This window comes from Mytilus edulis, chromosome 9 (genome assembly GCF_963676685.1).
Source record: "Mytilus edulis chromosome 9, xbMytEdul2.2, whole genome shotgun sequence".
NCBI classification, from domain to species: Eukaryota; Metazoa; Mollusca; class Bivalvia; order Mytilida; family Mytilidae; genus Mytilus; species Mytilus edulis.
The window spans coordinates 19,675,830-19,699,566 of NC_092352.1; the positions used below are offsets into that span (position 1 = coordinate 19,675,830).

Here is a 23,737-nt window from a genome sequence, read left to right on the forward strand (position 1 = left end):
ATTTATAAGTTGTGACCCGTGGCGAGTTAGACTAGTATGATATTAACAGTTCTCCGACATTAACCAGTCTCTAATGTCGACCTCACAATTTCATTGTTTTTCTCTCCTTTTTTGATTTTTGTAACATCGAAGTTAATAGTCCCCCCTTTTTTTTTTAAACCTACCGGCTAGTATAAACATTAATCCAAAAGAAATTATTTTAACTATGCCGTTGAATCATACTAGAATATCGTTTAAAACAATGAATAAAAACGACACAAATAAGCAAATACCTTTGATGACCATGTAGATTTAATATATTAACGAAATCAGTCTTCATTGAACCAAATCTAAAATTAACGGGTATTCTCTCTAATTTCATTCCATGTTACTGACGTCACACAAACATAACTCAACAATAAGATTATTGTAAAGTTCAAAATGTAAGCATAGTCTATTAATATATGGAGAATCCATATTATACTTAACTAATAATCGATAATATTAAATGGTATGAACGGGGTCACCAATGTAAACAGATCAATGTAAATAGCCGCGTATACATTTAAGTATCTCCCACATGGTCAGTCGGTTGGAAAAGGGGAATTTATAGTTTATTTTGAATTTCTATTGTTATAATCCTCAGCCTTTATAAATAGTTATCAAAAGTACCAGGATTATAATTTTATACGCCAGACGCGCGTTTCGTCTACATGTATTAAAAGCTGATAAAGTCTAGCCATGGCATATAACAAACTAGCAATCAAGACTTCTACATCTTACCATGGAAGACTCGATATATTGTGACAGATCATTTCTGGTGGGTTTACGGGTAAAATGGGAACGAATGCAACAAATAACTTCAAATTGTTAAAAATTTAAGATAATCAAATCATCAGATTTGTCTAAAACTGTTCTTTTAATATTGAATTATTTTTTAAAGAAGAAAAAAATAATTTATCTTTAAGTAAATCATTTCTATCTTTTTAAATTTCCGTTAAAGCTCTTGTGTTTTTAATGTTTTATTCAAATTTGGCTTATGATATACTACTGCTTACATCTGAACAATTGTTGGACATTGAAATTAATCCATGAATTAAAACTGCTTTGAGGTGCTACAATTTGCGGTTTTTTTCCTACATAATGCACATCTTTTACTCATTATATCGTGTTTATCCATTACAAATATGCATTTACTATTCAGGCGTTACAGGAGAATATAAATACGACGCATACAGAACTGACAGAGAATTTACAAAAGACGACATGCCAGTGGAACACGTTGGGAATTCTGTTGATGGGTGTTCCTTTATGCTTTTTCCAGATTACAAGTAGAAAGAAGGACCAAAAATGTTCTAAAAGATTAGTCAATTTTAGAATTGTAAGTCTTTGTTTTGTAATTAAAGTCAAGCAAAACTCTAGTATGACTATCTGTACATGTTTTTATTTTATTTTATTATTCAACAATTTTCCGACTCTTCCTTGACGGTTTTTCAATGTGATCTATTCAAGTTGTTTGAATTCAATTGCATAAAAACAATTATTGAAATATGCGTAAAAAGAAAGAGGCGAATACAAATCGTATCTTTAAGAAACGTTGAAACAGATAAAATATTCACATATGTTTAAGTGACTTATTATTTTATTCCGTTTTCAGATACTCACAGGACTGATCGCTCTTCTAACAACATGTTACCTGATGAAGAACATCCAGGACATGTTTGGAGAAAATGGCGCCGTTATTGGAATCTTTACATCAGTTATTGTTGAAGTCGAGATGGTAGGTTGATAATATTTCACAATGTGACAGTTTTCTAAAAAAAAGATTTGCCAAATAAAACACGTGCTCATTTTTAATCATAACTTATAACAATATATTCTAGTTCAGAAAGATACTTAAGTTTTGGTCAAATTAGAAATTATGATAAAAATATGTGGATGATTTTAATATAAAATTATATTTTCAGAAATACATCACAAATGGAACTATGAATTGCATTTTATTTGCATTGTATGTGCTATTGGTACTAACGATACTGACGCAAACATACCTTCATCGTTCGACAACGAAAGAACAGAAATCCAAATTAGAAGAGGTAAGCTGAAAATAGATCTTCTGCATAGATATTTTTAAACTTCCATGCCAAGTACTCATATTCTTTATTCTTGAATTCCTTTATTTTCATTCTTGAAAAATCTCGAAAAAAAACGAAAAAAATTCACAATTCTATCTATTATATATTTCTTAATTTATGTAACAATCATGTAATATCGTTTACAATAAGTATTTTGATGTATTTCATTTATTCATTTTATAGGAATCGACATCAGTGAGCAACGAATCTTTATTTTCCAAGCTTACTTTTGGATATTGCACAAAGTAAGTATATTAAAATTAAATTGACTTGTTGGAAGTACATAAAATTATTTAAAATATATCAGAAGTTCAGAAAAATGCATTTATGCGTTTTGATTATTTTTGTGGGTTGTCAAAATATTCCACAATTATAAGAGCACGTACTTTATTACTCATAATTGGCATATAGTGTTCGGGTAGGAAGCCTTTTTCCGTAGGCTTGTGAGTTAGAATCTATATGGTAAAAAACAAAGCAATATGTAATCATATTATTTAATGTTGTCGCATTTTATATTCATGTAGTTTATATTCCGAGATGTAAATAATCAAACATTTGTTTTACCAACAGACTTGTCATGAAAGGATACAGACAAAAATTAGACAAAAAAGATTTATTTCCATTGAATGAAGAGGAGAGTTCAGCATGTGTTGTACCAAGATTTGAGAAATACTGGAATCAGGAAGTTGATTATATCAAAAGGTACGTTGTTTATCCTATATCTCTTTGAGAAATTACCAGTTTGAAAATTAGTATCATTTTTCGCATCAGTTCTTAAAATATAAATTGTTATGAAGCTATAAAAGGTTTTTTAATAGGCAGTTCTGATGCATAACATTTGGTAATCCAATAAATATATTTCTATCTTAAATTTGCAGAAGCTGTGTTGTTTCAACAACAAAGAAGGCAGGCAAAGGCAATGGAGAATTAAAACAACAGCCACGACTTGTTAAATGTTTATTAACGGCGTTTGGACCATATGTACTAGGTGCTGCTATGTTGAATTTACTATCAAGTATTTTTGGATTGCTCACACCTTTTGTCCTTAGGTATGTATGAAAGATGGACGAAACATATATCCTAATTACTTTCATATTAATTTCCTCTGAAACTTGTAACTTTTAATCGACTGTGAATCTTTTCAGTAGCTGTAATTAGCTATAATGTGTATTTTCACATATCAGTGATATGCATTTCTGTATAAGTCTATAAAGCAATGTATTTGTTTACATTTCATATACGATGGCAACTAACGTTCAATCAACTAATCTTTATTTTAATTATTTTTTTGCATTTTGCAGATTATTAATTCAGTTTACTGAAGATCACACCAATGCCATGTGGAAAGGATACATGTACGCTATATTGATGTTTGGACTCACCATTGGCAAAACCATTTTTGAAACTCAACAGGGACTAAGAAATTGTAGCGGTGAAAGGCGTATGTGGATAGCAATTTCATCAGTCATATACAAAAAGGTAAATTCACTATATCTTTTGTCAAATTGGGAGTAAAGTCGTATTCTTCTAAAAAAAATGATAAATATCCAAGGGACTGATCAATATTAAGAGTAATAATCATATGGGAACGGTTTTAAGTGAAAGTAATAAATCATTATTTGTTAGATGAATTTTAAATTGCAAAAATATGCTTATATTCATTTTTTATTTCAGACCCTTAGACTTTCCAACTCAGCAAAAAAGTCTTCAACATCAGGAGAAATAGTCAATCTGCTGTCTGTTGATGCTGGTAGAATTTCTACTTGTTTCCATAATATAAATTTCCTATGGACTATACCGTTTATGTTCTGTGCCACGTTGTTCTTACTTTGGCAGACACTTGGCGTATCGGCATTCATTGGACTTGGAATCGTAGTTGTTCTCATTCCATTCAACTCGTATTTGGTTAAAAAAGGAAAAGATTTGCATGTAAGTTAAATAGTTTTTAACTTTTTTTTTTATTCTTAATCAACAATGTATTTTATCCCATGATATAAGTTCAAGTTAAATAAATTTCAAATAAGGTGCTAATTCAATTTGGAAAAATTACAAAGACAAACAAAAATCATAATATCTAAATGATTAAATTAATAATTTAGAATTATATTAAATCTTTTTCAGTTAGAGGTTATGGATTTGAAAGACAACAGAGTTAAAATGATGAATGAAGTTTTGAATGGTATTAAGGTGAGTTTTTTTCATTTCGGCATGCATTCGACTTACGTTATGGAAATACAATATAAGATATATGATGTTTTATATTATAAAAAATAAAAGGGTTTAAATAAAGCTTGAATTGATTAAAAACAAAATGTTCCTATTAAACTAACCATAGTATAACAAAAGTACGACTGTCTACACTAATCATTGTTGTTAATTGCTCAGATTTTTCTTGTAGGTATTGAAACTTTATGCCTGGGAGGATTCTTTTGAGAAACAAATATCAACGATACGTGACAAAGAAATGGGTGTCATCAGAAACCAAGCACTTGTTGGTACTTGTATGCATTTGGCATGGTGTTTGACGCCATTTTTGGTAAGCTTTCAAGTTAAATTCGAAAGAAAAATAAAAAAAAAAGAGTTTAAAAGATAATTAGAAATGTTTGTCAGTTTTTTAAGATTAGTGTTGAAAGTAATTTCTAATAACAGTATAGCAGATGATCTTTGAATTAATTTGTTTTTCTGCATTTTATTAGGTTTCATTGGGGACATTTGCCATGTATGTTTTGATCGACCCTGAGAATGTGCTGACTGCTGAAAAAGCTTTTGTGGCGATGTCTTTATTTGGAATGCTTAGCTGGAATTTGAATGCATTGCCTCACATCGTAAATCACTACGTCCAGGTAATTATTTTATAATCAATTCACAAAATATTTGAAAATATAGAGCATGAAAATAAAATATTGTTTATCAGAGTACAAATCCAACAGATTAACTATAACTATGAAAATCTAATTTTAAAATTGTTATTATACAAAACACTGAGCTTGTTATTTTATTTAAGATAAACATAATGTAAGTCTACTGTAACAAATAAAAATGGTATTTTGTAATTTATGATGACATAGACTATTTCCTTTTGGATGGTACATAAAAACAAAGTGACTGCAATGTATTTAAAAGCACGGATGATTTATTTAAAGTTTTGAGAATTCAAAATTACAATTTGTACAAATGCCTTTTCAAAGTTCTAGAGTATACAGTTCTGATATTCCAAAGATTAGGGTACTGAGAATCCTAGAAAATAGAATTTTAAGCATGGAACGTTATCAATTTTAGGCCAATGTTGCTTTGAAAAGAATCCAAGCATTTTTGAACAAGGAAGAACTAAATGAAGAAGCTGTGACAAGAAACCATGACAACAGTAAGATCACTATGAAATATGAAATTTTAATTCCCCTGAAATCTATATTTTATGTATAAAAGTAGATTTAAAGATTTAATTTCATTTCCAATTTCAGCAATCGATGTTTCTTTTAACCTACACCATTGAGTTTGACTGTCCCTTTGGAATCTTTCGTCCCTCTTTTAACCTACACCATTGAGTTTGACTGTCCCTTTGGTATCTTTCGTCCCTCTTTTAACCTACACCATTGAGTTTGACTGTCCCTTTGGTATCTTTCGTCCCTCTTTTAACCTACACCAATGAGTTTGACTGTCCCTTTGGAATCTTTCGTCCCTCTTTTAACCTACACCATTGAGTTTGACTGTCCCTTTGGTATCTTTCGTCCCTCTTTTAACCTACACCATGTTGAACTTCCCACACATTTTTCGTTTATATCAATGGAATTTTCATCTTGCAAAAACAGATATATTTTGTTGGTGAATTTCAATATATGACAAAATAAATATAATTAATACACTATATTGGAATATTTCGATCAAAAATAGTTAGTCTTTTACCTTAATTAATAAATGTTATATTTTATTCTGTAGAAAATGCAGTCACAGTTGACAGTGGAACATTTGCATGGAATAAAGAAGATGATTTTATGTTGAAAGAGTAAGTAGTGAATAGTAAATCAGTTTGCAAATTAATGAAGGTATTGACATTTTTTGCTTAACAGTATAGTTAATACACGTCATGACCAACTAAACAACTAAAAACAATTTGATTACGATATTTTATTTTACCGATCACTGTGTTATAAACATCTGATAAAAACACATACATAAGCCTTGCTTTTTTTACAAGACACAGCTTTTATATTTTCACTTTAGTTCCTATTCTTGTACTAGCTAGTTTAGTTCGTACATTATAATGTCAATGTATTTTGATTTTTAGCATTAATGTCCACATACCAGAAGGATCATTTGTTGCTATCGTAGGATCTGTTGGTTCAGGAAAGTCTTCCATGCTGTCAGCTATCTTAGGAGAAATGGAATCTATGTCTGGAAAGGTCAATCTGAAGGTTAGCTACATTTAAATATCTATTTCAAAGTCCGTCAACTTTTAAAATTCATCTTATAAGATTTATTCTAGAATCACTTTTGTTTTCTTTCTCAAAGATTGTACATTAATTCTTCGTTCTTGGAATATTTACCTTGATGTATTATTACACTTATATTCTTATTATAGGGTACAGTGGCCTATGTTTCTCAACAAGCCTGGATAAGAAATGCATCACTACAGAATAATATTTTGTTTGGAAAAGGGATGGATAAAAGTGAATACAACGATATCATCAATGCAACAGCACTTCGTACTGATTTGGATATGTTGTCTGGTGGTGATCAGACAGAAATAGGTGAAAAGGTTCGTATAAATTCCTTTATATTGTAATTGTTGACATTTAAAAGCTATTAAGAAATTTTCAATGAAACACAAGTGTGTTTCTTATTAAGACTGGAAAAAATATAAATTGCAATGTTAGTAAAAGACAAAACTTTTAAGGACAATGATAAATAAAAAAAAAATTAAACATCTTAAATATTGAAATAAGTATTTATCAAATTTCTATATGTATTATATCTATATTATATAATTTCTCTATTCTTTAGGGCATTAATCTAAGTGGTGGACAAAAACAGAGAGTCAGTTTAGCCCGGGCATTGTATCAGGATGCAGATATTTATCTACTTGATGATCCTCTTAGTGCTGTAGATGCTCACGTTGGCAAACATATATTTGATGAAGTACTTGACAAGAAAGGAAAACTAGGAAAGAAGGTACTTTGACATTGACTTTAATAAAATTATACAATATCGGAAAATGTTTACCATCGAATGTGCTGTATAATTTTGTTTAGTTGTTTGTTTTGAACTGTGAACCTGCTCAGACTCCTCCCTTAAGCTTTCCTTTATTTTCCGATAAAGATAAATAACGATTAAAACCGAGATGTCTTTAGTGTTGTTAAAATATCAAAGTTTCCATAGACCTTAGACAAATAACATCAAAGCAATAGGGAATTAGTATATTCACATCAAACGAAGTCTTAAAATTAGTATTGGTTTAATTTACTTTTGTTTCGATTTTCAGACAAGAATTTTGGTAACAAATGGTGTTAGTTTTTTACCCAAAACAGACATGATCATCACAATGGTAGATGGTAAAATCGGAGAAATGGGAACCTTTAAAGAATTGATTGACCATAAAGGAGCATTTGCAGAATTTCTTGACAATTATATGATTAATAAAGGAAGTGACAAGGAAGAAACACTACCAGAGAGGGACGAGACTTCTGGTTTATCTCAAACAAAAGATGAAAATTCCAACATTGTGAAAACAAAAGATGAAAATTCCAAGACTGTGAAAACAACAAATGATATTAACGAAACCGATTATAAAACCGTGGATAAAATAATTGATGATGAATCCAATGAATCAGGAAAGGTAATACAAATATCTACTTTTATTGTGAATGTATACAAGGAAACATTAACCAACAAATATTGGTTGTATTGATAATGCACACATTCAAAAATGAATATGAATATAATAGTATATCAATTACTTATTTGCTGTAAATGATCCTTCATAACTTCTTAACAAAGTGTTGTCCTTTTTGTTATCTTATCCCTCCCTCTTTTATCTAGAAAATTCCGATTAATTTGTTTTGTTTCCGGTTGGAATTAAATATGGAAATAAGTTTTGTATGCAATCAATTTGATATCCATAAACTAACAAAGCAAATATATAACGACTTTCAGGCTAGAAGTGCAGTGATGTCGTTCTACATGAGTGCCATTGGTGTTCCACTTAGTGTTTTTATCGTTATATTCAATATAGCATTTGAAATACTAAGTCGGTCATCTGATGTGTGGATTAGCCAATGGACGAGTGACAACACAACTCACATCAATGGGACTGTTGATACAACACAGAGAAATATGCGTCTTGGTGTCTATGCTGGAATCGGAGTATTACAAGGTAATAATAGCTTCATTTATTTTTCCAAAACCTGTAAACTTTTTTTCGACGCTCTTTTTAAGAATTCCTTATTCTGGATAAATATTTTTTGAATACTAATGTTTTAATTGGTTAGTTGTAAAATAATTAACATTAAATTCGGCTTTAACATAGATTTGTGACTTTTTCTTTAGGTTTTGTTTTACTACTAGTTGGATATGGTGTCAGTACTGCAAGAATGAATGCATCAAGAAAACTTCATAAAAATCTTCTAAGAAACATTCTACGTTCACCAATGACCTTTTTCGACACAACACCAGTAGGCAGAATAGTGAATCGCTTTTCCAATGACGTTGCCAGAATAGATAACGAAATCATCTACCAATTCAAAGACTGTATTATCAGCGCTGCTGTAGTCATCTGTAATTCCGTGATAATATGTTTTGGAACACCACAGTTTCTTTGCGTTCTTTTGCCAATAACAATCCTTTATTTTATACTTCAGGTAAATTATCATTATCTACTACTTTTAATCCTTGAGCGATGTTGCTTTAAATATTATAAACGTTTTGGTGGGGTCAAATTTTAAGGTTTTTCAATTTAGCATTTTGGTCTTCCATTTCAATTTTCACTGGAAAAGGAGCCAGTTGAATTGACTCATATATAGATAGCAGAAGATGTGGTATGAGTGGCAATGACACAACTCTCCATCCAAGTCACAATTCATAAAAGTTAACAATTATAGATGAAAGTAGGGCCTTTAACACAATGCAAACAGCAAAATATCATGGGCACAAAAAATGACTAGTGTAAAACCCATTCAATTGAGAAAACCAACGATATAATCTATATATAAAATAATGAGAAACGAGAACCACATATGAACCACACAAACAAACGACAACCATTAAACAATATGTTCCGGACTTAGGACAGGTGAAAACAAATGCAACGGGTTTAAACGTTTTAACACGCGCCAACCATCATCCCAACTTCATGTAGAGGTGTAACATTACAATATAAACAGACACACTATAAGATATCAGTTATCATGTTGATTTTGTTTATAATTTTGTAGAGATTCTATACAGTAACTTCGACACAGCTGAGACGTTTTGAGACATCTGCAAATTCTCCAATTTACTCCCAATTTGCTGAAACTATTTCTGGAACATCAACAATCAGAGCTTACAATCAACAAGGAAGATTTATTGATGAATCAGCAGAACGTATTGATGCACATAAAACAGCTCAAAACTCCGCAGGGGTTGTAAGCCGGTAAGGATCGAATAACCTTTTTCATATTTCAATTGTGTTTGAAACTCTATATTTATATAAACAAAAACCAACAACCATCAAAACTCTTAAGGAAATGGTAGAGGAAATTATTAAACAAAAGATAAATTGACTTCTTGTGACCAGTCAACTACAAACATATTTCTTATATATGACTTCACTTTTTACAGATGGCTATCGATTCGACTTCAGTTTATGGGTGCACTTATTTTATTGTTTGTGTGTATATTTGCTGTACTTGAAAAAGCTACACTGTCTGCAGGAATAGTAGGACTTGTTATTACATATGCGTTAGAGGTAGGTTGTTTTTAAGACAGATTCTTATATATCTTTTGAATAGTTATATACAATTTCTTATGTTAAGTTAAAAGGATAAGTTTTATGCAGTAGATTTTCAATAGCTGCATTATCTGAAATTTTAATTTGTAAACGTGTTTTCTTACTCGTATTATGTCCTCGGTGAATTTTGATTTTAAATTTTGACATTCAATAAAGTATTTTCTACCTGATATTAGCTTCTCCACATCGCAATGGAATACAAGATGTTTTCCAGTGCAACACATGGATAAAAAGTACAGAAGACTAATCTGTAGCGAAGGATTTTTGACAATTGATAAAACATTGTTAAAAAGAGCCGTATAATACCAAAGGAACATTTAAAACTAAATACGATCAAATGCATAATATCAATATTTATCTTTTTTTCTGACGTCTTTCAAATATATAATTTTGTTTCAGATAACCGGATGTTTGCAATGGGTTGTACGAGTAATATCTGATTTAGAAAATAACACAGTATCGATCGAAAAGATCCAGGAATATACAGAAACCCCAACTGAGGTATGCATTATAATCCTCGTAGATTCATTTTGTATGTTTTAATTTTTTTTTAAATCATATAGAAAAACAACTTAAAAACAAATAGAATTCAACGTTACACTCGTTTGTTGAACACCAATAGTATAAGGTAAATGACTTTGCATAAAATAGAAAGGCTGGTCTTCACAAAGTTGTTTTTATTATTTGAAGCATTTGGTGGCTGGCACTTAAAATGCTCTTCAAATGACAAAAAAATTAATAAGTTCATTTACACATACTATAGGCTGCATGGGAAATTCCGGAGAAGCAACCTAGTTCAAGCTGGCCAAAGATAGGATGCATAGAATTCCAAGACTATGGCGTAAGATACAGAGAAGGTCTAGACTTGGTGCTGAGGGGAATTACATGTACGATACAACCAAATGAAAAGGTAATTTTTCCATCTCTCTACGATACTTCTTCAAACATGGCTAAATGAATGGAGACTTTGGGTAAACATCGATGAAACAGCAACCTTGTAACATTTACAATTCGTATTAATGGCTTTTCTCATATACAGGTGTCAATACTATATGTCAATATCGAAATATTTGTCTTTTACGAAATTCTTTACAGAATTTCATTAGGATATGATGCCAGAAAATAAACAAATATTATAAAGGATGCTTATGTATATCTATTTCTTTTTATAGATTGGTATAGTTGGCAGAACTGGTGCAGGGAAGTCATCTTTAACCATGGCTTTGTTTAGAATCCTTGAGAAAGCTAAAGGGAAGATAATCATTGATGGAATTGATATATCAACTATTGGTCTTCATGATTTGAGATCTAAAATTACTATCATACCACAGGTACATATTCAAACCTTCTTTGGTACAGTTTGGTTCACTAAAATAAACTTTTTGACAGTAAATAGATTCAAATGAAAGTAGAATGTTAGAAAACGCGGCTTAACAAATCCTTCCACCTTTTAAAGAAAAAATAAGTTACAACTATACAAATTATAAATGGTTAAATTTTTATTAACCTGTGTATTGTTTTTTGCAATACTATTTTCATTCAAATGAAAATATTTTTCTTGCAGGATCCTGTCTTGTTTTCTGGGACCATGAGAATGAATTTGGATCCATTCGAGGAGTACAGTAACGAAGAGATATGGAAGGCTTTAAAACACGCTCATCTGAAGAAATTTGTTGATGGCTTGGATGAAGGATTAGAGCATAAGTGTTCTGAAGGAGGAGAAAATTTTAGGTAATTATGTAATTTAGGTATCTAACGCAATTCAATAACGTTTTGTTTGAATGTGTATTTTAAATAAATGGGTACATTAGATATTCATAGACATTATAAAAGGTTAAAATCATAATTGAATGCGATATACAGTAAGGTTGAATGAAAATTAGAAAAGTCAATTAGATTATGTAGGAAGGTTTTAATGATTTACTGATTAGTTCATTATCATTATCATATGCACTGACGAAACATGAAAACCAGATATAAAAACAATTTGAAATAACAACTTCTTTCTAATTCAATTATTTAAAAAAAAACAAGATCGTTAAACTAAATTCGAATTTGTTTTCAGTGTTGGACAAAGACAACTTATGTGCCTTGCCAGAGCGCTGTTGAGGAAGACTAAAATATTGGTGCTAGACGAGGCTACAGCAGCTGTAGATTTAGAAACAGACGATTTAATACAGAAAACTATTAGAACAGAGTTTTCAGATTGTACAATCCTTACAATAGCCCACAGACTAAACACAATCATGGACTACACAAGGTAATAATTGATAATTGCGGTTGCATTTTGTTAAATATTGTAGAAACAGCAGGTATTGTTTAAGAGAGCAAAATCAAAGACAACTGAATTTCATGAATCGGATTGATTGAGGGTTGCTTGATTAATGTACTGTGGAAAAATTACATGAATATTAAGGATGAGAACGAATTAACAATTAATCTATATCTATATATGTTCTGCATGGAAGATTGACTGATGTGAATGGATATTTGGACGGCTTAGCAAAAATTAGGGAGAGAAATACTGCCTTGCAACAGGTCACAGTAGTACCAACAGACATTTGTTGCAAGGGTTCTGTAACATGCCGTACGTAGAACACCTACCTTATACGAAACATTTCCGACTAGACGTGGCTACATATTTATACATCCCACACAGTCAAACGACATATTATTTTACATGTTGGGGCCTGTCAATGCTGTCTATACTATTTGTATTTTGCTCATTGTTGAAGGTCGTATGGTGTCTTATAATATCTTAAATCAACGTCAGTTGGACTATGATTGATAGTTGTCTCAATAGCAATCCTAATACATCTCGATATATGTTTACAAAGTATCTGAATAAACTGATAATTATTTGTTGTATATTATTCACTTTAATGTTTAAATAAAAATGGCGAATTATTAAAGGAATTAATTGAATCTAACGTTTTGAGAAATATAATTACCCAAAACATATATATCTATCATTATATCAACAAAATAGGTCATATATATTTTGCTTTTTTTTTTAGAATAATGGTCCTGGATGCTGGAAATATAAGTGAATTTGACACACCATCAAACTTGTTAGATAACTGTGACAGTATGTTTTATAGTATGGCTCAAGATGCAGGATTGGTTAAAAGCAATTAATAAAGACATTTATCGAATAAAGTATACTTTGCGACCGGAATAAAGTGATCTGACGGGATATAAACGTGAACAGAGTCATTCACTTGGAAGACGAAATGACGGTCTGATCTCATATCTTTTCCCGACCAAGCCAAGGTGAAGGAGTGGCTAAAAGTTACTGACATGCGGAAAACATTTTCAGTATGCTAATGTTTTTTCTTGCCATTGTTACGATTGCACTTTCATTAATAATTCAATTCATGAATACATATCGTTATCATTTTATTGATAATTTCTGAGCGAAAATCAATTTTTGCATTTAATCAATCAATGTTTCATTTCTATTGTATAGCATCATTTTGAATATGTCCCTTTATCTTTTTCCATTTCTGAATTTGTTACAATTTGTAGTTCAATATTTCTCTAGTGCAATATACAGTATTCGTTGTTATCTCAATATGTATTCTATTCTATTTTTTTTTTGCATAATTTTTTTCTTTGCCATTTGTTATTTTGATTTGTTATACTGTATCTCAATCTCGATCTCAATATTTCTAGCTGGCATTTTATAGGGTATCTACCTTATTGTTATTTTCATTGTTGAATTTGTTTATATGAATTTTTACATTTGATTATTATTTTGGTTTTTATTTATTAAATAAATGAAGATAAATATGTTTGTTTTAATTTTGTTCAGCATAAATATACTACTGAATTATGTTGGCCTCTCATTGTCAAAACGTTGACTTGTTCTTTAAAAAAAAAACTGAAAAGATAGCAGCAGTAAAATGATATGGCCTCCTATACTCCCCTCCCGTTGTTAGAACAGTGATATATAGTTGACTGTTGTATTAATCCCGATCAAATCAGGGAGATAATTTGTTCTCGAATTAAAACGGAGTATGGACAATAATGGCCAAAATCGGCCCCAGTTTAGAACAAATTTTGTTCATATCTCAAGCCGTTTTTGCGTAAGACACTTTTAAAACTGATGACAGATAAATTAAAAAAAATCATGTATTTTCATGAAATACTTTTTTTTGTGGCCGTTTTGAAATTTGTATGTAGTATATACTAGAAAAATGTTATCTTTCAACTCATACAGTGTACACATGCTATTTCATGATATTTGTTTACGATTCATTATACTTATAATAACATGGTTACCGTTGCTATGGCAACAATAACCATGGTAACATATTAAAAAAAAAACATAAGTAATTGCTTTCAGGTAGCTTTGGTGTCTAAATGTTGGACGATAGATTTTAAACTTCTTTAAAAGACCTCTGGATCAATATGTTTTCGATTTCCAATGTACACACGATAAAACAGGGGGTCATAGACCTTGGGTATCTTTTTAAAAAGCATTGAAATTAGCAAAACCACTGTTATTTTATAAAGTTGAAAAGGAGAAACCTCATTTTCCTTATTGAGGAAATATTGAACGATAAAATTGTTTAAAAGTAAAGGAGAGAATTGTTTAAAATTAAAGGAGAGAATTGCTTTTCATTAATATTTCCGAAACATCACATAAAAAAGTAAACGGTAATAGGCCTAATTTTCATATAAAAAAATCAAAAAAATCTGTATAATTATTGCTCTTCTTTTGAGAAGGATTATTCTCTTTAGGTTCTTAAGATACACTTGAAGACAATTTGATTTCTTGAAAGTTTAATTTTTACATTTCAAGTCATGGATGTTGCTGTTGTTTTTTGGATAATACTTTCAAATATATTCTCAAACCATCTTAATTTTTCCAAGACGCCCAGAAGACAAAGAACCAGATCTACCTTGAACAGTATACCAATTTAAAGAAAAAAAATCGTAATCAGTTTTCATTAATTCGTTATTGCTCGTATTCTGTTGCTCTCTTTATAGTCACTTTGAATTATTATAGAATCCCGTTTAATGTAGACATCTGCACAATAAATAGAATTAACAATAGGTTTACGCATAAAGTATTTTTATCAAAGAATCTTGACAATTGTTTATTGGTTCTGCATTATGTGACAGATTATGCTATATTTTCTGTAGTCCCCAAATGTCCGTTAGCAAGGAATGGATAAACTCAAAATACGCAAGTCACAAGCTGAAGTACAGACAATGTGCTTTAACATGAACATATGTGTTTATGAGTTTTGTACCTCTTTGTTAAATCTTACTATTAATTGCATCCCGAGTGACTTTCAAACAAAATGGCATGGGGATATGGCGTGCATCTTGAATGCCTTCATATTTTGTCAGCGGCCAACCGTATGAAGTAGTGTTGTCAAATCGTACACTTTTACCTAACCGGTTACTCGGATAATCGTTCAACCGATTAACCGGTTAACCGGTAGTTTGAGTTGGTGCTTGAAAGCCTTATCAATAGTACCACACATAGATATAACATGTGGTATGAGTGTCAATTTGACAACCTTTCATCCAAGTCATAAATTTACGCTTTTAGAAGTGAAGTTTGTCCTCTTTGTTATAAGGCTTGTCCGTTAGGATTCCTGGCGAAGTTTGACTTTAAATAATCAACCACACCGTATCAACTATAGCGTTTGTACCAACTTCAGATTGAAAAATCACTTGTTGACTCCGAAAATGATGTGGAGTATTTCAATTTAAAAGATTAGTTATAAAAAAGAAGATGATTGCAAATGAGACAATTCTCCACAAGAGAATAAAATGACACAGAAATTCACAACTATAGGTCACCGTTTCTTTACTTTGTTTGCATGTTACTCGTACTATCACGTATACATTGAATACATTCACATTGGTTTGCAATTCACAATTTTTTGTTAGCATTTCGTTTAAAGTAAGACTAAGCCTTGCGCGACGGAGGTTGTACATTTAGGTGAAGGTTTACACAATATTAGATCAGAAACGAAATAATGAAGTAAATCGTAAATTTAATCGCTTACTGATTTAAAGTTACTGTTAAAAGACATGTATACTAATTATGTTTTTTTAAGATCCTGCCCCGAGCTGAGAGACAAGTTCTAATTAATTTTATGTGTAGAATCTATAGGATTAACAATAGCAATCAATTTACTGGACAATTGATCTGTCAAATTAATTACCAAGACGACAATTTTTAATTAAAACCTAACTATTTAATGATTTCAATACAAATTTATATCAAATCTGTCAAAAATAAAAAAAAAAGTCCGGTTAACCGGTTAACGTTTTTGGTATTCGGAATTCGGTCGTTCGACCGATTAACCGGTTAACCGGTTAACCGTTGACAACACTAGTATCAAGTTGTAGTTTGTGTGTTTTGAATCTCTCAGACAATAACTTCATGTTTTCTGAATTGCTGAGTTACTAGTTCAGTATATTTCTTGATATACATGTTTTTCTTATGACTATTTGCAATACACCTAATCGCTATTTATTCCATTCCGGATAAGTTCTAAAATTACACAACTTTTTCATCCAGTTGAAGCTATCTGGGGACTCTGTTTAAACAATTCACCATGCATGATACTTTTTAAAGAGACCTGTTTAAACTACCGTAAATACTTCAAACAAAATATGTTTTTACTTCAATTTTAATTTCGAAAAAAGTGGATCATACTATATCAAAGTTTCTTGATGATCACTTTCTAAAGTTTTTTCTCCCTCAGCTCACTACTGATGACCTCCATTTTTCGGCCGGTGACCCAAACAGGAAGTTGTATAAATGACTGTTTTTTCCCGGAATGGACTAAATAGCGATAAGGTGTATTCAACTTGTTTCGTAGTATGTATCAAAACATTTTATATTTCCGACAATGTACACAGTTTTTATTGTGTTTTTATCCTACAATTTTCATCCTCCACTTGCAACTTAATTTGTAAAAAAATAAATCATTGCCCCTATTTTCTTCAAAGAAGTCGACATAGATTAAACGCGGAAAGCGAAAAGGAACATAAATGAATATGATCATTATGGAAGTGGGCTAACATGAGACTTTATTTGTAAAAGTACAAATAAAACAAAAACATATTTGTGTAAATGTTATTTGTACAATAGTTGACGGATTGCAGGATAAATGGAGATATGGAATATACAATTTATAAGATAGCAACATCTGGGCATTTAACGACATTAAAACCATAGACATCAGGAAAATCTGTCAATAAGACTAGTATCTTTAGTGGCGTATACAGAAATGTTCATAAGTGGGGGTCCACTGACTGCCTAAGAGGGGGCCCGCTCTGGTCATGCTTCAGTGAGTCTCTCTATAAGCTACCAAATTTTGCCCAGAAAAAGAGGGGCGCGCCCCCTGGCCACCCTCTAAATCCGCCTTTGATCTTTTTATTTCTAATTTGTAGTTTAAGAAAACGTTGGTCTCCTAAATTGGAGTATATTTAGTGTTATTATCACAGTAACATTTCAGTCTCTTTGTACATATTTGTTTGAGTCTTAAAAAGTTTTGTACTATAGAAAATCAAACCATAATGAATAAAGGAGATGTGGTAATATTGCCACTTTATCAACTTTCCTACAAAGACGAAATGACGGAAATGTTAGCTTGCTTACATTTCTACTACATTTTAGATCTCTAAATTGCCATTCCACTATATGAACTGCATATTTACAAACATGTACCTGGTGTTACTATATATATATAAGGTGCGCATATCGGTCTGATTTTCTCTTTTTTATTTATGACAGGTTGATTGATTAGGCATTTTGGTAAACTATAAAGGAACGCAATTTCAAGCTAGAACTTTTATATTTCGCAGTTTGTTTTACTTATATAAAGAATGCATATATGATCTCAAGATTTGTTTTGTAAATAATTTTCACCGATTGACAGAATGTTGAACTTTGTGAAATGTAGCATACAGTTTGCAAGGTTTGTCCGACTTACTTAAGCACACAACCTATACATTTACACCACACAGAGAACATTATATTAATTTCTGTGTCGAGCCAAGAATATATCAGTTGTCAATCTTTTGATGTCTTTGAGCTTATCATTTCGTCGTTATATATTAAGGGACTTTTTCGTTTTGTTGTTTAATTCTTCAGAATGTGTTTTTTATCAGGATCATTTTTTTCTTTATAATTTTCACAACTAACAGAATGTTTGACCTTTTTTGACTTGTGCACCAAATGTGTCTTTTATAAGCAACTGTTTTCAAAATTTTATTGTATCGTCCCGAACATGCATGCAATATTTGCCGCTGAACGTAAACAACTATCAAACTTGTTTATTAAAAAACAGTTAACTTAATTAATCAATTTTGAGTTAATATATTCATGCATGGATGCAGCGATGACACCGCCATTGTCTAATATGATGGAGTTAAAAAAAATCCGTTATTCGAATGAATCTCACGTGAAATTTTCATATTATTTTCACTTAAAATTTACAAAAATATGTAGGTATTTTTATGATTTTAATTAAATTGTAGAATAATAATATTATTTCAATGATTCTATTTTAAAAAATTACGTGAATTTAACGAGTACAACATTCCGGTGATTTATGCATGAACTATTATAAGAATCACGTGCAACCAACCAGTACATGCAAGTGTCAAGTATATGCTCGTTTGATGTGAAAATCAGACGAGAGAAATTTGCATGTGCAGGACGAAATAAAATGATATCAGTAGAATTTTATATTGCATTACAGGAAATTTACGAAACCCGACAGGGAAAATGAAAATAAAATAAACAGTCATGTAGATCCGACAATATTTTTGTTTTTAATACCTCTGAATAGGAATCTGTATGCAAAATGTCACACGTTTTCGGTCAAATTCTAGGCATTTCAAAAACTGTGCAGCCACTTTTCTCAAAATCAAGGTTGTTGACAAACATGTATGAATTTCTAAACATGTATTGATTCAGTATGCAATCCTGGATATTAATATGTTAGTTTTTTTTGTTTTTATCCTTATATAAAGACATAGCCATTCATTGGAAAATCTAAAAAGGTAAGCCGAAAAAAGCATTTCCCATAAAACCTTTGTAAATTTGACGTTTTCCTATGAAATATATAAAGAAAACAAAAATGGTGACCCCCATTTTTTATTACATATTTCGATGTAACTCGATTCAAAGAACAAGTGTGGAAATCGGGAGATATGCCATTCGGTATCGTGTTACCTTAAGCCAAGTAGATCGGGTCTAAAATACTGAATGGTAACTAGTATAGACGCTTTGGTTGTCCTAAAAGATGTCTTCAATAGTCTGAACCGGCTTTTTTCAAATTTCTGCAACTACTTTTCTATTATCATGTTATATAATGTGATCAGGCAAACTAAATATTTTAAATGTCACAAATCAATTAGATTAATGTAAAATTAAGTTCGATATTGATACTTTTTTGGATTTTATGTATGTTTTTTTTTTCTTTTCTTTTTACCGGACATCGTTTGACAACCATGCCCAAGTTTGTCTCTCTTTTTATTCATAATCATAACAATAATAAACCATGAAAAATGCTCTTAGAAGACTAATAATAGTTTTAAAACAATCCACATTGAGTTGCATAATATTAATTTGCATGGCATGAAAAAATGCAAGTAGTCTGGTTATCTGGAAGGGGTATAAACGTTAGGTTTTCAATGCCTCCAAAAGAGAAACGATTTCGCTTCTGACAAAAAATTCATACCCTCCGCAGGCATGTGCAAACACAATATTTTGCAACTATTTTGATTGTTTATAGTTCCGTTTATAGTTTACATTATTAAAGGTTTAGAAATAAGATCCAGATGTAAACAAAATATATGAAGTAATTTAGTATTTTTATTGTTATAAGATTTAATATAATAGTTATATAAAACACATGTTGTGTTAGGCTCTGATCCTGTCCATAACGTTATAGTATGTATTAGTTTTCTGTTTTGTTTTTTCTAATCATATTGTGTTGTAAAATGATGCCCTTTATGGGTTCTTGATTAGATTAATAAAATTCTTATCTTATCTTATCTTATCTTATCTAGTTTAAAGGAAATTTTGGCACATCCCTGCGGAGGATACAAATTCTCGTAAAATGTACTGAAAATATTTGTATTCTAAGCAATAATTACAAATCATGGCGTTTTCAAGGTTCTATTGTGACGTCACGAACGTGATTTTTGCCGAAAACAACATGTTTTCAGAAAACACACATTACAATGATATTTTAGTTGGTAATATTACTGTGAAGGAAGTTTGGTTTTTTTGTGAAAATTGGGGCTGATTTTGGTGCTTTAATGTTTAACCCCGCCACATTATGTCTGCATGTGCCTGTCAAAAGTCAGGAGCCTGTAATTCAGTGGTTGTCGTTTGTTGATGTGTTACCAATTTTTTTTTCGTTCATTTTTTGTACATAAATTAGGCCGTTAGTTTTCTCGTTTGAACTGTTTTACATTTGTCTTTTCAGGGCCTCTCATAGCTGACTATGCGGTATGGGTTTTGCTAATTGTAGAAGGCCGTACGGTGACCTGTAGTTGTTAATTTTTGTTTTATTTGGTCTCTTATGGAGAGTTGTCTCGTTGTCAATCATGTACTACTACATCTTCCCTTTTATATTGAAGAAGATTGTTGATACTATGCTGCACATTTTTTCTATAGCAATCATAGCAATCGACAAAGTCATGGAGGGAATCATAGTTTTGAGCAGTTTTCACAATGTTGATTGTGTTTCCGTGAAGAAGTCGATGTGTTACCAGGTGCATATTGCTTGGAACGTACGTAGATAATCCAGGCATATTGCCTCTTAACAAATTTAAGGATTTAAAATTGTTTTACACCAAATATAAAAATGTCTTAGGTTTTTTTGTTTTCAACTACCCTTTGGTGACTGTAAGCCCTTGTATGAAGTTTCTGTTGTTTCAGCAGTGTCCAATGTCGATCACATCTTCTGAATATCTTTTGTTAGAATATAAGAATACTATAACGTTATAGTAGTCACAGCAAATCCAATCTCACTAATGAGTTCACAAAAAAGGAGAAGGAAACATAATATAATATACAGATCAGACGACTGGTGTCTCGAGATCTCAAACCCCGAAATATGTCTCGAGATCTAAAACCCCAAAATATGTCTCGAGATCTAAAACCCCGAAATATGTCTCGAGATCTAAAACCCTGGAATATGTCTCGAGATCTAAAACCCCGAAATATGTCTCGAGATCTAAAACCCCGGAATATGTCTCGAGATCTAAAACCCCGAAATATGTCTCGAGATCTCAAACCCCGAAATATGTCTCGAGATCTCAAACCCCGGAATATGTCTCGAGATCCCAAACCCCGAATTATGTCTCGAGATCTAAAACCCCGAAATATGTCTCGAGATCTAAAACCCCGGTATATGTCTCGAGATCCCAAACCCCGAAATATGTCTCGAGATCTAAAACCCCGGTATATGTCTCGAGATCTAAAACCCCGAAATATGTCTCGAGATCTAAAACCACGGAATTTGTCTCGAGATCTTAAACTCCGAAATATGTCTCGAGATCTAAAACCCCGAAATATGTCTCGAGATCTAAAACCCCGGTATATGTCTCGAGATCTAAAACCCCGAAATATGTCTCGAGATCTAAAACCACGGAATTTGTCTCGAGATCTTAAACCCCGAAATATGTCTCGAGATCTAAAACCCCGAAATATGTCTCGAGATCTAAAACCCCGAAATATGTCTGGAGATCTAAAACCCCGGAATATGTCTCGAGATCCCAAACCCCGAAACATGTCTCGAGATATAAAACCCCGAAATGTGTCTCGAGATCTAAAACCCCTAAATATAGACTGGATCCCGATGGCAATATTAAGTATGAGAGTATGGACATTACGTTTTTGCGTAAAATTAGTGTTATAATTTTTTATATTCTAAATTTTGGTGGTTTTTTTTCTTTATTTTTAATTCTATTGTTAGAACTGACCAGTCTACGTATCTATTTTTATGATAATCTATAACAAAATGGAATTCGTACCAACATCGTGCTTTTGAATTACTCCTAAAACAGGAACCGAAACGACAGGGCTATGAAAAAGAACTACATATATTGATACTACGAAAGTTTCAGAAACTAAGGTTTCAACTACCTCAGGCAAAGTTGACAGATACCCTTTTCTTTCTAGATCGCATTCTCTTTTGGTCATTTAGGTCCTAAATGTTTCTATATATCTTAACATATCAAATTTTCAAGTGTTTATGTTTGAGCATTTTGGTGAAAGACCATCCAGAAAAAGTGTTTCGGATGCATTGAATTCAAAAAGTGTTATTTTCATTTAAAGTCAACGTCACATGTATATCAGCGTTTCCTTATAGCCAATCAAGGTCGTTTAAAACTTCCATTTGTTGTATCTCCCAATTATAATTTCACTATGGAATGCTTATTCAATAAGAAATGTTGTCACCAAATGATTTATAAAATAGAGCATCATTATTATCATAATTATATTCCCTTGGCATAACAGGAAGCATACTGTGGAGTCATTTATTTTCGTGGGTATCAATTTTCGGGCATTGAGGAATACTTGCATGATCGTGGATATTTGATTTTGTGGTTTTGCCATATTTGCATATAAAGCCTATATAAATTTGTAATTAGTTGAACATTCAAATTCGTGGTTCACCTGTACAAAAGAAACCCTAGTCCCGCACTTATGGGGTTACAAATGTAAAACGGCTGATTTCATAGGACTATAGTTTTTAAGCTTAAACTTTTGAATTATGAAGTCGGTATTAGTGCTTATACTAAAGATGCGCATCTTATCAGATTAAATTTTATGACAAGTTGCTCAAGTTGGCCATTTTATACAATTTTGCGCCATGTTTTTGTTTACCTATATTGACGGTGTATGCATGTATATTCTCAGAATGTTAAACTTTTTCTATCTAGTTTTGCATACAGTTTTCAGGGTTTGTCCGACTAACTACAAACACAAACAACACGTATCTGGCATACGGAATGTGTATTTTATCAGTATATTGAATTTTCTCAATTTTCACAACCCACAAAGTTGTTTAACGTTCTCAGACGGCTGCATCAAATTATCTTTTATAGACACAACGATCTCAAATTGAATTGTGTCGTCCTGAAAAAATATTTGCCACTGGACGTTAATTATCCCTTATTCAATCAATATAAATTGTAATAAAAACATCGCTGTTTCAAAAATCCAACTTTTTAAGCTTTTTATTCTATGCATTCTTGGATACATTGTGACATCACCTTTGTTTTATGTGGTAGGGTGAAGTTGGAGATTCAGTTTTTAAAAGCTAAAAGTGCACCCAGTTATGACGAAATAAAATTAAATCAATCGAATGTTATATTGATCTATTAAGCAATTTACGACAAGATAGATGAAAATAAAATAGCAAGCGCCATTCAGATTCATTTACATATTTGGTTCAGTACCCCCGACTAAAAATAACGTTATTCTGTATTCAGCAACGTTACATGTTATTGTGAAATTCTAAGCGTATTTGTCAACTTTGAAGCAATGTATCTAAAAAAAAAAACAAGGATTGTGACACATCTTTTTCTAACATGCCTAGATTCAGTATACAATCCTGGATGTTATGTTAGTTTTTAGGTT

At 31.4% G+C, this 23,737-nt stretch overlaps 1 protein-coding gene and 2 long non-coding RNA genes across 3 annotated transcripts; all 3 read left to right on the plus strand.

Moving 5' to 3' along the window:
* The first annotated feature begins 725 nt into the window (after positions 1-725).
* Positions 726-1,752, plus strand: LOC139489608 (uncharacterized). The gene is made up of 3 exons (XR_011656205.1): positions 726-799; positions 1,184-1,360; positions 1,637-1,752. It is a non-coding gene; the product is annotated as an uncharacterized lncRNA (long non-coding RNA).
* A 199-nt stretch (positions 1,753-1,951) lies between these two features.
* LOC139489609 (uncharacterized) lies at positions 1,952-2,807 on the plus strand. The gene is made up of 3 exons (XR_011656206.1): positions 1,952-2,075; positions 2,298-2,359; positions 2,685-2,807. It is a non-coding gene; the product is annotated as an uncharacterized lncRNA (long non-coding RNA).
* Positions 2,808-3,012: 205 nt separating this feature from the next.
* LOC139489604 (multidrug resistance-associated protein 1-like) lies at positions 3,013-13,890 on the plus strand. The gene is made up of 22 exons (XM_071276204.1): positions 3,013-3,163; positions 3,416-3,593; positions 3,789-4,043; positions 4,236-4,301; positions 4,513-4,650; positions 4,811-4,957; positions 5,394-5,478; positions 6,051-6,117; positions 6,400-6,526; positions 6,694-6,870; positions 7,116-7,283; positions 7,594-7,947; positions 8,265-8,484; positions 8,658-8,968; positions 9,542-9,741; positions 9,930-10,056; positions 10,498-10,599; positions 10,862-11,008; positions 11,271-11,429; positions 11,663-11,829; positions 12,164-12,358; positions 13,116-13,890. The coding sequence occupies exons 1-22, from the start codon at positions 3,111-3,113 to the stop codon at positions 13,234-13,236; spliced, it is 3,564 nt and encodes a 1,187-aa protein (XP_071132305.1). The 5' UTR covers positions 3,013-3,110; the 3' UTR covers positions 13,237-13,890.
* Positions 13,891-23,737: the final 9,847 nt, after the last annotated feature.